This window comes from Clytia hemisphaerica, unplaced genomic scaffold (genome assembly GCF_902728285.1).
Source record: "Clytia hemisphaerica strain Z4C2 unplaced genomic scaffold, Clytia hemisphaerica genome assembly, whole genome shotgun sequence".
Taxonomy (NCBI): Eukaryota; Metazoa; Cnidaria; class Hydrozoa; order Leptothecata; family Clytiidae; genus Clytia; species Clytia hemisphaerica.
In genome coordinates this window covers 1,873,624-1,889,671 of record NW_027103974.1, presented here as the reverse complement: position 1 = coordinate 1,889,671, position 16,048 = coordinate 1,873,624, and the positions used below count along the sequence as shown (strand labels likewise).

The 16,048-nt window shown below is 36.0% G+C and overlaps 1 protein-coding gene across 21 annotated transcripts in view; it reads right to left on the bottom strand.

Annotated features, from left to right (window-relative positions):
• LOC136810698 (SCO-spondin-like) overlaps positions 1-16,048 on the bottom strand; it is a 30,553-nt gene that overhangs the window by 1,968 nt on the left and 12,537 nt on the right. For 3 of the 21 annotated variants that reach the window (XM_067067271.1, XM_067067277.1, XM_067067276.1), the window contains 26 exons: positions 15,793-15,963; positions 15,399-15,569; positions 14,725-14,895; positions 14,171-14,341; positions 13,644-13,814; positions 13,020-13,190; positions 12,453-12,623; positions 11,887-12,057; positions 11,016-11,171; positions 10,460-10,630; positions 9,786-9,956; positions 9,281-9,451; positions 8,789-8,959; positions 8,164-8,334; positions 7,481-7,651; positions 7,188-7,358; positions 6,343-6,513; positions 5,897-6,067; positions 5,388-5,558; positions 4,943-5,113; positions 4,579-4,749; positions 3,525-3,695; positions 2,987-3,157; positions 2,389-2,559; positions 1,835-2,005; positions 289-459 (listed from right to left, as the gene is read on the bottom strand). In XM_067067271.1, coding sequence (XP_066923372.1) covers positions 289-459; positions 1,835-2,005; positions 2,389-2,559; positions 2,987-3,157; positions 3,525-3,695; positions 4,579-4,749; positions 4,943-5,113; positions 5,388-5,558; positions 5,897-6,067; positions 6,343-6,513; positions 7,188-7,358; positions 7,481-7,651; positions 8,164-8,334; positions 8,789-8,959; positions 9,281-9,451; positions 9,786-9,956; positions 10,460-10,630; positions 11,016-11,171; positions 11,887-12,057; positions 12,453-12,623; positions 13,020-13,190; positions 13,644-13,814; positions 14,171-14,341; positions 14,725-14,895; positions 15,399-15,569; positions 15,793-15,963 — 4,431 coding nt within the window. The remainder of the gene's footprint in view (positions 1-288; positions 460-1,834; positions 2,006-2,388; positions 2,560-2,986; positions 3,158-3,524; positions 3,696-4,578; positions 4,750-4,942; positions 5,114-5,387; positions 5,559-5,896; positions 6,068-6,342; positions 6,514-7,187; positions 7,359-7,480; positions 7,652-8,163; positions 8,335-8,788; positions 8,960-9,280; positions 9,452-9,785; positions 9,957-10,459; positions 10,631-11,015; positions 11,172-11,886; positions 12,058-12,452; positions 12,624-13,019; positions 13,191-13,643; positions 13,815-14,170; positions 14,342-14,724; positions 14,896-15,398; positions 15,570-15,792; positions 15,964-16,048) is intronic. The other 18 variants (XM_067067280.1, XM_067067274.1, XM_067067278.1 and 15 more) reach the window with 18 other exon arrangements.

Here is a 16,048-nt window from a genome sequence, read left to right as displayed (position 1 = left end):
ACATCATTCCATAATTAAAGAAGCAAGGATTTGTTACGCAAATGTAAATTTTACACATAGCTTATATGTTCATAAATTTGATTTTTATAATACAGCAGTCTCTTTAACTCGAATCTCTATAACTCGAATGTCTCCTTAGGCTAACTCGAACTCAAAGTTTTCTCACCCTTTAGTTAACAGAATGCCTTATAAACCTTACTTTATAACTCGAAATTTCCTTAACTCGAACAAATTTGTGTTTCCCGTACGGGTTCGAGTTATAGAGACTCCACTGAACATTTTAGATACCTCTACATCCATGAGTATTGCATCGTTGTACATGAACATTGCTTCCTGGACAAGTCGGGCCTCCGTAAGCAGGGGCGGGGTTGTTGCACGCCCTGTAACGCCTTCTTTCACCATTTCCGCATGCTTTTGAACATGATCCCCAGGTAGCCCATCTGGCCCAGTTTCCTCTCACTAATATGAATGAAATAGATTTTAAAAATAAAAATAATTTTAGTAAGATTTTCTAATAAGGCTTTCCACTGGATGCTTCTAAAAATTACCTTAAGGGAAGAAATTTTGGTGGAATGAAATTTAAATTTGTAGGTCATTCGCCAAAAAATATTCTCGCCAAATTTAATTTTCTTTCAATTTAGTCTCTATTTCTCCTAAAAACCCTTTTTTCCTCTCTTTTCAGCTAAAATATTAAACAAAAATACGTCGTTCGCCAAAATTAATTCTCGCCAAATTTAGAAATTTTATTAAATCGCCAAAATAAATTCCGCCAAATTGCCTTCTCGCCAAAATTTCTTCTTATAAGGTAAAAAACTTCCATGCACTGAAAATAAAGTAATTGATCTAGGTGGAGTGGAGAGATATGAAGGAAAAGGAGTACAGTAAAACCTCCAATTAACGGACACTCTGAAAGGCGGACACCTTTGATTAGCGGACAATTTCATTTTCCCCGGACGTTTCCTAGTCAAATCCTCATAAAAAAGTTTCTAAAAGGCGGACACTCAATTAGCGGACCCTCTGATTAGCGGACAAATTTTTTCGCACGAAATGGCCAAAACCCCTATTTTAGCTCTCCAATTAGCGGACATTGAATATCAAACGGGTCATAGACGTCCAAAATCGAAAAAAAAAATTTTAGATATTTTTATTTCAAGCACTTTAGTCTTATTATTCAAATTATTTCTACAAATTTCCAGTTTTCCCTTGACCCATTTAACGAATTTAGGTGGGCCAAAGAAATCATAAATCACTGATTTTCTTTTATTTGTTAAAAACTAAATTATTGCGTTTTAATAACCTTTCTCTTGTTCTTCTATGGCCTAGTGTCTGCAAATAAGTACTTTAGACCCCAATTTTGTAATTTTGACACCCTGGGATGGCCTAATTTCAAAATTGGAGCTCCGAAATTAAAAGTTTCTAAAAGGCGGACACTTCTAATTAGCGGACACTAACCCCTTTCCCCGATGGTGTCCGCTAATTAGAGGTTCGACTGTAGACCCTTCTTTTACGATTAAGTGGAAACTTAAAGGGGAAGGGAGCCTTATCATTACCCTGAAATGATGTCACAAAACTTAAAGAAATCTACTAAAAGTTTTGAAAAAAAGGTATCAATTTCGTACTAAAAAGTGGTTCGAAATGAATTTTAGCTTTCCTACAACGACGAAAAAAAGTAACCGAGATTCTCTGGGTAAAAGAAGAGCCCTTCATAGTCTAAGGTCACCTTTCTAGGTCTTAGCCTTTTGATTTCACAAAGGTTGTACCTACGAATAAGGAAATATCTTTAATCGTTTCATTATGGATTTGCCGCAGTTGAAAAAAATTCTATAAATATTACCTGGGCACTTGTGTGTATTGCAAGCTCTGACCATTTTGGCGTATCCAGGGCAACCACTACCACCATGGGCGGGGGCGGGATTATTACAATAACGGAATCGTTCTTGAACACCTCCACCACATTTATTGTTACATGATCCATATGAGCCCCATGATCCCCACTTTCCATTAACTAAAAAGTATAAATTGTAGATAAGGAAAGAACAATTATCAAAAATTACTATCAAAATTTCAAAGTAATTCATCTAAAGAACTTGAAGCAATGTCGTAACTAGATTTCATGTATTTAGGAAAAAGTAGTTCTCAAGGGCCTTTTAATACTGATAAAGTCATTAGTGAATCATTAGTCAATCAGTAAGAAGCTTAAAGTTGGACATAATTAGACTCAACCTGACCCCATCAACTTTTCGCTTCTACTCACAGCTTACTTCAAGATTCCAAACTTTGTAACACTCGAACAAAGTAACACATCCAATACAGAAATAAAATTGAGAGGGTTAATTCATCCGTCAACTGCATCATGGTATCACCCTACAAATATATCATTTTCCTCACCTGGGCATTTTTTAGTATTGCACGATTGTGAATGAGCGTGAGAACCAGGACATGATTTTCCACCGTGTGCAGGTGTTGGGTTATTACATGATCTGTATCTTGTTTGTAGACCTCCTCCACATCGTTTGTTGCAAGAACTGAAACCTCCCCATTTGCCCCAATTACCATTGACTGTTGAATAAATAAAAAGGGTACTTAATTTAATGACAAAAGACAAAAGAAATTGCAATAATGATTTATGGATTATTGAGTCACAGTAATGTTTTTTCAAAGTGGTACCCTAATGGTAGCTTTACTCATTTAGCGGTGTAAATGCATCTAGAGCGCTAAACCTACTTTATCGTATATTTTTAATGATGTAGCGCCGTTAGACATAAATCATTAACACTAAAATGGCTTCTTTACGGGTATCACTAAAAAAAACTCCGATCAAAGATGATGAATATAGCTTGGTCTAGGGTTTATAAAGGTCAGTGCTTGTGCTATTGATTGAAGATGGAAAAATCAGTTTCAATAGTTCCTGGAACTAGAATTTACAAAACCCAACACACTAATTTTCATCAGTTACTGGCATAACATGACAGATAAAAATATTCACCTGGGCATTTATGAGTATTGCAAGCTCTGACCATTTTGGCGTATCCAGGACATCCTTTACCACCATGGGCGGGGGCGGGATTATTACAATAACGGAATCGTTCTTGAACACCTCCACCACATTTATTGTTACATGATCCATATGAACCCCATGATCCCCAATTGCCATTGACTGTGTAAGAGAAAGGGTAGAGTGAACTTTTTTATCGCCTTAAAGAAAAATACATGGCAAGAAGATACCTATCACTACTTTACCATAAGACCAACGTTTATGCAGTATGAGACTATGTTCACACGCTTTTTTATTTATAAGAACAATTTTTTAAGAGAAAAAACCTCGGATTTAGGACCTCAGAACAATAGCTCTATTGTTTGGAACAATATAAATTTAAGAACAATCTCAGGCTCAGCGAAAATTTACTGGTTCTTATAAAAAAACAAGCGTGTCTATCAAAGTTTTCAAACACATTCATAGATGGCTTTTCAAAAGAACCTTTATAGAAATTTCTGATTTTTTAAATAATGTTCAGAGACAATACCTGGACATTTATGAGTGTTGCATGATTGTGAGTGAGCGGGAGAACCAGGACATGATTTTCCACCATGTGCAGGTGTTGGGTTATTACATGATCTGTATCTCGTTTGTAGACCTCCTCCACATCGTTTGTTACAAGAATTGAATCCTCCCCATTTGCCCCAATCGCCGTTGACTGTTAAACAAAGATAAATGGTTCAAAAGATACTAGTTTGAGTAAAGAAAACAATTTAGTTTAATTTCATACTCAAAGTTTCATGCCAACCAGGATGGCAATCTTCAGAGAAATAAAAAAAGATAAATAAGTTATGTTAGTTTTCCACTTATGATGATTGGTTCACAGCCATTTTACGATCTACTACAGGCATGTATTGATTCAGGCACCTCGAGAAGCTCTAATCCCTTTATTTTCCGAGTAATCAAGTCCAGTTTAGTTTTAGAAATGAAACTTTATTGACAAATCAATTCTCGGGACTTAAAATAGCCTCGGATGGCGAAAAAGCTCCCTCTTAGTTTGGAATACGAAGAATTTAATGAACAGCAATCATTAAAATCTGATTGTTTAAGATAATCTACTTTGGCCTGAATAAAAATTTTCAGATCTTTTTACCTAGCTAATTTCAAGATATAAAATTGCAAAACTCCACAAAACGGTTATTTGAACCAAATTCAAATTCTCTTTTTACACATTTTTTTTCACAAGAGCTATATAAGAACAAAAAGCTTCGGTGGCCAAAATATTAAGAACATAAGTTAAGAAAATTTTAAGGCTTTGCTTGCGGACACTAAAACCCTCTAGGAAAATGGACACAATTACTCAAAAAATGGAGAAAATAAGAATATGTTAAGAAAATTCTAAGAACATCCAAAGGCTTCAAAAATTTACGACTTTCTTATAAGAAAGAAATGTCTATCTCGGTAAAAGTAAGTAAAAAAGCTGTAAGTTGAATATTTAGAATTTTTCCTCCAGACCGCACGAGGAATCTACTGGTCCCAGATTTCAAACATCCGATTAAACTAACCCTTTAAAAACAAGTGAAAAACAAGCGTAAAAATACCTGGGCATTTTTGAGTGTTGCATGATTGTGAGTGAGCGTGAGAACCAGGACATGATTTTCCACCATGAGCAGGTGTTGGGTTATTGCATGATCTGTATCTTGTTTGTAAACCTCCTCCACATCGTTTGTTGCAAGAACTGAAGCCTCCCCATTTGCCCCAATTGCCGTTTACTAAAAACATAAAAAACAGTAATTCATTGAATATGATTGATCAAACCTTTTCTACTTCAAAAGTGACTCAGGAATGAATCTTTAAATAGCGCTACACAATACAATCAAACTTGATCGATATATTGCACAGTTTAACTAACAATGATTGACTTAATGTTAAATAATCCACATAAGTAACATTAGCAAAACCTACCAGGACACTTGTGTGTATTGCAAGCTCTAACCATCTTGGCGTATCCAGGACATCCTTTACCACCATGGGCGGGGGCGGGATTATTACAATAACGGAATCGTTCTTGAACACCTCCACCACATTTATTGTTACATGATCCATATGAACCCCATGATCCCCAATTACCATTAACTGTGGGAAAGAAAACGGAAGTAGTACTTCTAGAGTTCACTTTAAATGGTAAAAATTTATACTAGGCCATTCATATCATGTTTTTGTTACCTTAGACTTCACAAACTTATGGAGAAAGGTGAAAACTTTTTAATCTAATTTGCAGAAAATATCTGATTTTGTTTTGAAATAGCCATACCAAAACACAGACAAATTTTCAGAAGCATGTCTACAATCAATGGTCTAGTCGATACAATTTTAATTTTAATTGGATGATTGATATTATCTTTGATACCTGGGCATTTATGAGTGTTGCAAGACTGCGAGTGAGCGTGAGAACCAGGGCATGATTTTCCACCATGTGCAGGTGTTGGGTTATTGCATGATCTGTATCTCGTTTGTAGACCTCCTCCACATCGTTTGTTGCAAGAACTGAAGCCTCCCCATTTGCCCCAATTACCGTTGACTAAAATATGACAAATAAACTTTTTAAACTCCATATATTGGGTCCAAAAGCATGAAACAAACAAAAATCAAACTTAGCAGCTTAATGATTAGTTCGCAGTAATTATACTTGTTTGCCACCTTCTCTGACCAATTAAGTTTATCGATTGTCAGTACATTATCCACGACTTAATAATTATACTCTTAGCTTCAGATTTAATTTTTAAACATGGACAACCATGAAGAATTCAGTCAGTGCCATTATGAAGTAACTGTAAACTAACTAAATGACCAAACAAACGTCGATAATGGTTAATTTGAAATTATCGATTGATGATAATATTATGGCTTAAAAATTACCTGGGCATTTTTGAGTGTTACAAGATCGTGAGTGAGCGGGAGAACCAGGGCATGATTTTCCACCATGAGCAGGTGTTGGGTTATTACATGATCTGTATCTTGTTTGTAAACCTCCTCCACATCGTTTGTTGCAAGAACTGAAGCCTCCCCATTTGCCCCAATTGCCGTTGACTAAATAAAAAAAACAAAGTTCAGGTTAAACTTTCTCTAGTAATGACTTTGGAGTTAACACATCACCTCTTTTAGAAACGTTGTAGCATATCACACATGAGTAATGTCGTTGGTATGTAGATTCTTTTAATGGTCGGTTAATAAGCTAAAAGGAAACTTCCAAGCTCAGATTGAAAGCTAATTATCATTCTCAGATGTGAAATTACAAATCTAGAGCACTTTAACAGCTAATTATCACAATTTTTTCATTGATCGATTAACGTTACATCATATACCTGGGCATTTTTGAGTGTTACAGTATTGTGAGTGAGCGTGAGAACCAGGACATGACTTTCCACCATGTGCAGGTGATGGGTTATTACATGATCTGTATCTTGTTTGTAGACCTCCTCCACATCGTTTGTTGCAAGAACTGAAACCTCCCCATTTGCCCCAATTGCCATTGACTAAAAGATAAATAATATTTTTGAAAAAAAAGCTGAAAAAAGTCAGTGTGTCCGTGTTCCTGTAGAAAGGAGGAGTTGGGGAGGGGGCTAAAAATTGAAGAACTCTCAACGTTGAACTTAATGGAAATAATTGATGCCATCAGTAAAAAGGGAAACTTATTTCGCTGAGCCCTGGTTTGTGCAAACAAAAAGGATTTTTCTGTTACCAAGATTGGTTTCAAAAGTATACGTGGACATTAAACCTTGTAACAATTTGCCAGCACCCATTTATGCTATGATAAAAAGTTATACAGAGTTGGAAAGATATTTTCAGGAGAATAACCTATTAACCTATATTAGATTAGAGATTTTTGAAAAGTTGAAGATGAAAATTTTATTTTCTGGTTGAAAAGTTAAATCTGCTGCTCTTATTTTTGTTGATAATAAGTTAATAAAGCCCTGTGAAGTAGGGCTGAAACGGCTGAAAATGACCACAAATAGACAAAAACTTCAGAGGGCTGTGGCGAAAAATATCTTTACAGCGGTATATAACATTCTACCACAGCATGAACGTATGCTGAAAAAATGTTACAAAATAAAGGGTCCACATGTACTTTTGAGACGGACGTTAAATATGTAGATAAGTTAGGGATTGACTTCATGATTTGATAATTTGAATCTTGAAAAGTAAGTACCTGGACATTTTTGAGTATTGCACGATTGTGAGTGAGCGTGAGAACCAGGACATGATTTTCCACCATGTGCAGGTGTTGGGTTATTGCATGATCTGTATCTTGTTTGTACCCCTCCTCCACATCGTTTGTTGCAAGAACTGAAGCCTCCCCATTTGCCCCAATTACCATTGACTATGATATAAATAAAAGTTGTTAACTGGTAACTGAAGATGATATAAACGTTTTGACTGGTTTGAATGCATTATGGATAGTTTAAAAGGTTTCTGCGGTAAAGTTCAAAATAGATACCTTACCTGGGCATTTATGAGTATTGCAAGCTCTGACCATTTTGGCGTATCCAGGACATCCTTTACCACCATGGGCGGGGGCGGGATTATTACAATATCGGAATCGTTCTTGAACACCTCCACCACATTTATTGTCACATGATCCATATGAACCCCATGATCCCCAATTGCCATTGACTATGGGTAAGAGAAAGGGGAAATACAAATGATAAGATATTTAGATCGACTGTGAAGTAGAATCATGTTATTCGCTTATTCAAAGTCTTATCTCTTAGGATATTGTCTAAGACATGAAACAGAATGGTGTAGTTAAGTTAACAGATAGAAGTACTCAAAGCTAGTGGGTACGTAACAGCTAAACTCAAGCTCTTTATTTTTATTACGTAGATTATACCGGTCTACTTAAACCGTAAATATTGTTCATATTGGAAGTTTATCGTGGCTGAGCAGAAAGCTGAGTAAATTTTGACCAATTTAATATTGACTGTAATCTGTACAGTAGCTTCAGTAGACAAGCGGGACGCACAATTTGCGTAGGGGAGCAGGTTTCTATGACACGGTAATTATCTATTCAAATAAAAAGAATCTGCTCCCCAACACCCCCTTGTCAACGCTTCTGGATTAATCCAGCACAAATAATTTCAAAACTAAAAACTTTTCCAAGAGCACTAAGAGTAAACTTTTGATACCTGGGCATTCTTTGACTTTACAACTTTTCTTTTCAACCAATGCGCCTTCACATCCTTTACCACCATGTGCAGGTGAGGGATTGGTGCAGGATCGTGTACGGTGAGTGTGACCAGCACCACAAGCTTTCGAACATTTAGAGAAAGCTGACCACGTACTTAACCCTCCGTCAACTAAATGAAGAATTAAGAAAATCTGAATCACGAAAACGAGCAATGTTTAACGGTTTTAAAATCCAAAAAGCGATCCTTTAAGTGGACTGACTAATTTTCGCGAACAGACATTTAAACGAAATAATTTTTGCGGGATTTGTTTTCGCGAACACATAAAATAAAAAAACCGCAGGGAAAGAATTTTCACGAATCAGCATCTTTTTTTGACGTAATTTCCTTCATTTTTTTATTTTAAATTTTACATGAGAATCATTCATGGGAAAAATTATTCACGGTCGAAAAAATAAATCAGAAAAATTGCATTTCGCGGGTTTTAATTGTCTCGATTTTGCCCTTTTGTGGACAAATTTCTTTCATTTTTCGATAAAATTGGGAAAAAATTGCATTTCATGGTTCCGAAAGCACTAAAATTAATTTCCGCAAAAATTATTCCAATAATGTAGTGAATTCATACCACGACAGTGTTGGGTATTGCATTGAGCAGATTGAGTTGAAGATCCTGAGCATTTACGTCCACCATGAGCTGGTGAAGAGTTGTTACATCTTCTTGAACGAGATTTCGTTCCTCCTCCACATTTCTTACTACAGACACCGAATCCTGACCATTTACCCCAATTACCATTCACTGAGACGGAAAGAAGATTAAAAGTGAAATATCACATTAAAATGAAGTAATTTTTCAATAATTTTTCAATAATTTTTCAACTTGACGGTTAAGGTGAAAAATTATTGCATTTTTGTTAGCGAATGAAATTCAGTTCAAAGTAGATGTATAGACAATATAAACATAAGGATGGCATCGAATTTTAGATGGACAAATTCACTATTTCTTGGCATAATTTTCAATCCCGAAACTCTCTTTATCAATGTATTTCATGCAGCCCGAATAAACAATGTCTGAACAAATAGTCCAATAATAGTTGCAAGATAATCATACAAATGGTACCTGGACATTCATGAGTATTACATCTCTTGGATGAAGTTGAGCTTCCTTTGCATGGATTACCACTGTGTGCGGGAGCTGGGTTATTACAGGAACGACTTCTCGTTTGTAAGCCTCCACCACATCGTTTGCTGCAACCTCCATAACCTCCCCATGAACTCCATTTTCCATTGACTATCGTCGAAAAAAAAGAATTGATGTTAAATGAAAATCTACAAGCAAATTGTTTTGAAACTTTGATACAAGTGATGTCGAATGCAACATTTTAAACCTCGTGTAGCGTGTAATTTCATCAACTTAAATTTAGTAATTTATGTTGATTTTCATAACACTCAATGAACAAAGGAAAATAAGCTACTTTTCCACTTTGAATTCTGATTTACAGTGTAGCAGTTATGGGTGCAAATTCATCAGTTTTGGGAGATGATTGAAAAGATTGAGTCATTATATAGCTAAAACGAAGTCACGAAAACATAGTCGAATAAGTTTCTAACAGATCTCACTCTACCTGGACACTCTTTGACTTTGCATTGTTTTTCTTCAGTAGAAGCTCCTTGACATTGTTTTCCACCATGAGCAGGTGAAGGATTTATACATGTTCGTTTTCTTGTCATTAAACCATCTCCACATGCTTCTGAACATTCAGAATACGATGACCATGAACTATAACCTCCATCAACTAAAAGAACAAAATAGTCGAATTGACCAGCCAATCGAAAAGTTGCTGTACTACACCAGAGCTGCAAATAACGGCCGGTTTTTTGTTTCCATCGTTTCAACCGGACATTTAAGTCATTTAAGGTTAAGTTTTACTTTTCTCCGGTGAAAACTTGAGATTGCTTGTTGAAAAAATGTAGCGAAGCACTTTTTGTACCTGTTCTGTTTTATTTGTTAATTGTTTTATCTTCTCATAATCATTAACATTCAATGACTAGAGAAACATTTGGTGGTGTTTTAAATCTAGATCTAGAGCTATTTTGTCACAGGAAAATTGTTTGAAAAATCACCGGGCAAGTCACAATTCCTTATATGCAACACTGCCGTACTGTTACTTGAATCAAAGAGGGCAACAGTTAGATAACTGCAGGCCAATTGTTTCGAAACCTTCATTGATGAAGGTGATCGGAGAATTACATTTAGAAAACAAACAAAAACAAATTTGAGTCTAAGTATTGTACCAACCTGGACAGTCTTTAACTTTGCATTGTTTTGATTCTTTGGTGTTTCCAACACATTCTTTCCCACCATGAGCTGGTGAAGGGTTTGTGCACGATCGTGTTCTCTCTTGTGTTCCAACACCACATGTTCGAGAGCAAGCTGTGAATGGTGACCAGTTGGTAAACCCACCGTCCACTAAACGAAAATAATTGTTGATTAAAATACTACGAGAGAAAAAAAAACTGCTAGCCACTGGTTAAAATGTCACATAGGTCTAAATGTCAATGTATCAAAAATACAAGAATACGAAGTTAATCATTTCATAGTTAGATCTCATGAGTTTTTGAAAGAAACTAGAATGTATGAGATTCCATTTTTATTTCTGAAATATATCCAAGGAAAGTATGACAAATATTGTAGTAGTAAAAACCAGAAGAAGCTGAAAGATCATAATTGATTTTTGAATTTGATAAAGTTTTCTCTTTACCACTTCATTGCTTGAAAACTCTTAAAAAGCCCAAGAAAACTGGCAAAAATATAAAGGATTAACCGCGTAAAATTTCCAAAAACTTTCTCTGACCTGGACATGACTTGACTTTGCATTTTTGGACAGATCTTGATGGACCAGAGCAATCACGTCTCGTTTCAACACATTTTCTTGTTCTATATCTTTCTCCTTCACCGCATGGTTTACTGCAAGCACTGTATGGTGACCAAGGGCCATATCCACCGTCCACTATAGATATAGTGATGAGAATATATAAAGCATATTTTAAATAAGTAAATAATTAGTAAGCAAGTACATTAATCTCGTGGCTTTCGGCGCTGCCGGGAGTAAGGGAGTCCATCCCCACTTCTATTCCCTTTTCTATTTGGGCTTGACCTGGAATGTCGAACGCTGAGGTGGAGCGCCACAACTACTCTGAGCTCCCAGTAACTCACCACCTAGATCAGATTAAACTACTCATTGGTTGAGTTGACGGTTACCGGGGAGCGAACCACAACCCTGGGAATGAAAGGCAAATGCTCTATCGACTAAGGTACCCGGCCAATAAGTAAGAATAACAATGAAATATGTTCGATATTATGTGAAGGAATATTTTGATAATATTTTGGTGTTATATGAAATCCTTTTTAACAAATGAACCCGAAACTCATAATTTGACAGATCATAAGTAATTTCAAAATGTAAGGCCAGGTTTATGTATATTAAAAGTTCCTCTTTTACAAAGAAGAAACGATTTAATTGTTACCTAAGGCGATATCACCGTTTCGCATTAGTGCCTAGGGGAGGGGGCCATCGTATGTTGATAAAGAGTTAGGTGTGCAGTATATATATTTCAAAAATTTAGACAGAAAAAGAAGAAGGAATCCAATCTCATTTTAATTGAATGACATCCCATATCATATATATACCACATTAAAGGGAACACATCAGAAATCAATTATACCTTTGCATTTCTGGGTGTTACACGGTCTTGTTTCTTCGATCTTTCCCTCACAATCTTTCCCACCATGAGCAGGTGTAGGGTTTGTACATGTCCGACTTCTCTCTTGTTCACCACCACCACAAAGTTCTGAACATTCTCCGTATAATGACCATGAACTGAAGCCTCCATCAACTATGGTTAAAAGTGAAAGTTAGGCGTGATGGATTGTTGAATACGAAGAATTTTAGCGGAGAGCGTAAGATTTAAAAGTATTCTTTGACAGAATATTAGCATCCTTTCTACAAATATTAGCACGAGATTATGTATTTGTACTTGCAGGATGTCAGATTGACTGAAGCAAAATCACAGATATGTAAAATAAGTTAGGAGTGCGGATATTTGGAGACGTCTTCATAAAGATTTTAAGCAAGAACGGAAGAGATATTTAAAGTTTAATTGACAAAATTTAGTATCCAGAACTATAGACTAACTGTCAACACTTAAAGTGAAGAAAAATCGAAGTCTTTGAACCTTTTTAAGTCTTGTTTCTCTATTGGAGTTCATAAGTATCTTTTTCTTGTTTTTACCTGGACATTCTTTAACTTTGCATCGTTCTTCTTCAATAGAAGCTCCTTGACATTGTTTTCCACCATGAGCAGGTGAAGGTTTTGTACACGTTCGTTTTCTGGTCATTAAACCATCTCCACATGCTTTTGAACATTCAGAATACGATGACCATGAACTGTATCCTCCATCCACTGAAAGAACAAAATAATTATAAAGTTTTGTGCTTTACAGAGAGTCAGAATATTTTAAATATATAAGTAAAGGGCAGAGAGCCTCCAATGAGGGTAACGCTCATAAACTACATCACAAATTTTTTTAGATAAGAAAAAGGCTAGATAGAGTATATTGAAAATTTTACTTTTTTTATTGCTACTAGAAAATTTTAAATGAAAAACAATAATTTGCAAAAGGTCTCCAAAAAATCTGATCAAACAGCTGGGGAAGACCAGGACTCTTTAAGACGGCGGGTTTCGGTAAAATGGAGTATCCAATCAAGCATAACTTTACTGTGCCGTTGCTTGGGAAATACAGAGTAGGTCTATCCATATAGTTTTAGTAAAAGAAGTCTGTGTTAAAAACAAACAAACCTGGGCATTCTTTAACTTTGCACGGTGATACTTGTACTTTTGATCCACTGCAATCTTTGCCACCGTGAGCAGGTGAAGGGTTGGTGCACGTTCGTGATCGTGTTTTCTCTCCCTCACCACATGGTTCAGAACATTTGGAGTATGATGACCATGAAGAAAAACCTCCGTCGACTGTAAAAATAAAAATTACGTCTCATTAATTTCATTACTTTTATGAAAAAATATCTTAACCAAGTTGCCTTAGTAACATGTTATCATACATGGTATGGCAAACTGATGCGATAGACAGCTCCAGGCTTCTAGGCCTTACTCGTGGTCTATCTAGGCACTGCTATAGGGCGTAGGAGTTTAACGAGCGTAACGAAGGAAGATATGACTTATGACATAACCTAGCTCCAGGCTTTTATGCCTTACTCTTGGTCTATGCGCACTTCTATAGACGTAGGAGTTTTACGAGCGCAATGAAAGAAATATGACATAGCTTAGGTATGGCTGATGTTGTGACAAAAGAAAACCTACAAATACAATAGCCAATTCTACAAGATATGGAGTAATTGGAGTAAGACCCTCTCCGAGATGGACAGGATTTAATTATATTAGAGTTATATCTTAAATGAAGCATACCTGGGCATTCTTTGACTTTGCATTGTTTTTCTTCAGTAGAAGCTCCTTGACATTGTTTTCCACCATGAGCAGGTGAAGGATTTGTACATGTTCGTTTTCTTGTCATTAAACCATCTCCACATGCTTCTGAACATTCAGAATACGATGACCATGAACTGTAACCTCCATCGACTAAAATTGAAGGAAAAGGATGGAATTTTAAAAGTATCAAAACTATATTTCCCCAATTATACAAAACGTAAAATGTTGAAGCAGCAAATTTTTAAAACATAAAAAATGAAGCGACTGCTTAGGTAGAAATTTTCGTCATCTTTCGTGACTTTATCAGCATATCCGATGAAGTCCCCAATTATACGATGTGAAATAGCAAAGCAAAATTCAGGGCAAAACATAAAAACTACCTTCAGAGAACAGGTCTATTAACTGTAGCAAATAGCTCAGGAAATCAGAAAGTGCAATACTAAACAACGAAAAATCTCGAAACGAAAAAGTTTTTCTCATATTAAACAACATGCAGATTATCTTACCAGGACAGGGCATATCTTCACATTTTCTTGTTTCTTTAGCTTCACCAACACATCCTTTGCCACCATGAGCTGGTGAGGGATTGTTGCACTCTCTTTCTCTGCTTTGTACACCAGGTCCGCATTCTGTTGAACATTCACCGAATTCTGACCAATCAGAGTAGCCACCATTGACTGAAACACAAACAGAGAGCGTGTCGAATGGGTAAAATACTCCTCTTTTATTAATATCTCGTCATTTTCATCTCTCTGAGATCGGAATAATGCATTGTTTGAGTCTAGGATACACTTTTTCAGAAAAAATTAAAAATACAGTCAATATTCGCTAATTCAAACTTCTATCATTCGAAACGTCCCATAACTCGAACAAACCGTTATTCCCCTTCAAGGAAAAACCTTAGCTAAATGCTTTCTATAATTCGAACCTCTCTATAACTCGAACAAATTAGATTAGAATATAGATAGATAAAAATAGAATAATAAATAGAAATTAGATACCCCGTTGAGATCGAATTAGAGAGAGCCGACTGAAGTCCTATAAAACACATTTTAAATACCTGGGCATTTCTTGATTTGACATTCTTGAACTTCTTTCAAATCTTCATCGCATTCTTTTCCTCCATGTTGTGGTGGCGGGTTGGTGCAGGTTCGTGTTCTTTCGTGTTCTCCTACACCGCACGATTTTGAACATTTGCTAAATGCTGACCATTGGCTTACACCACCGTCGACTGTAGTTAGCAAACAGAGAAAATATCTTTCCAACTTTCATAAGGGAGCTAATTTCAACGAGAGCTAATTTGTGCGGTCGAAAAAAAAAATCTTTTTTCAGATTTTTTAAAGAAAAATGTCCAAATTTATATATCGCGGGTTCTAAATTTTTACAGTGTTGCCGAGAAATCGCGAAAAATAGTTTCCTTAAGGTAGGTCTGTAATTAATTAACCTCCCTAATGACTAATGTTGAAATGTCGTATAGCTACAGTAGTAGAGGGGGGGCTTCTAAATATAAAAATAAAATGTCTGAAATGTCTTGGATTGACCGGTAGTAACTTTGAAGGTAGGTAAAATGATAATTAAAATTTTGTATTTTAGCACAGCTTGTAAATGTGTACCCTCCAATTAAGAACAAGGTTATTTTTGCAGTGAAAGGTGCCCTGCAAAAAATTGAAATGACCGAAGATTCAAAAGTATAGCACAGATAATACAATGAAATTTGAGAAAAGAAAAACCTACCAGGACATTCTTTGAGTTTACACGTTCTTGATTGTTGTGTTTCACCTTTGCAGTTTTCGCCACCATGAGCTGGTTTGGGAGTGTTACATTCTCGTTTTCGTTCTTGTGTTCCGCCTCCACAGGTCTTGCTACAAACACCGTACGATGACCACTCACTGAAACCTCCATTGACTTAAAAGAAGAATACATTAAATATATGGCAATCTAATATCTACCAAGAAATCTATTCCTTCCTTTGATTCTAAAACCAAGGACAAAGACACTCATGCTCTCAAGCTAGGAGAAAGGGCGTAACATTTATCTAAATGAGTTGAAAGCAAGGTCTAGTAGTAAGTCAGTATGAAATCTACAATAATTATTTCCCATTGGATAAAAAGTTGTCTAGGAATTATACCTGGACATTCTTTGACTTTGCATTGTTTTTCTTCAGTAGAAGCTCCTTGACATTGTTTTCCACCATGAGCAGGTGAAGGATTTGTACATGTTCGTTTTCTTGTCATTAAACCATCTCCACATGCTTCTGAACATTCAGAATACGATGACCATGAACTGTAACCTCCATCCACTGAAACGAAAGAAAATGATTATTTATTAAAAAAGGAGTATTGGGACAAGCACTTTGAGCGCTTAGAGTGCCATGGGTATGTGAC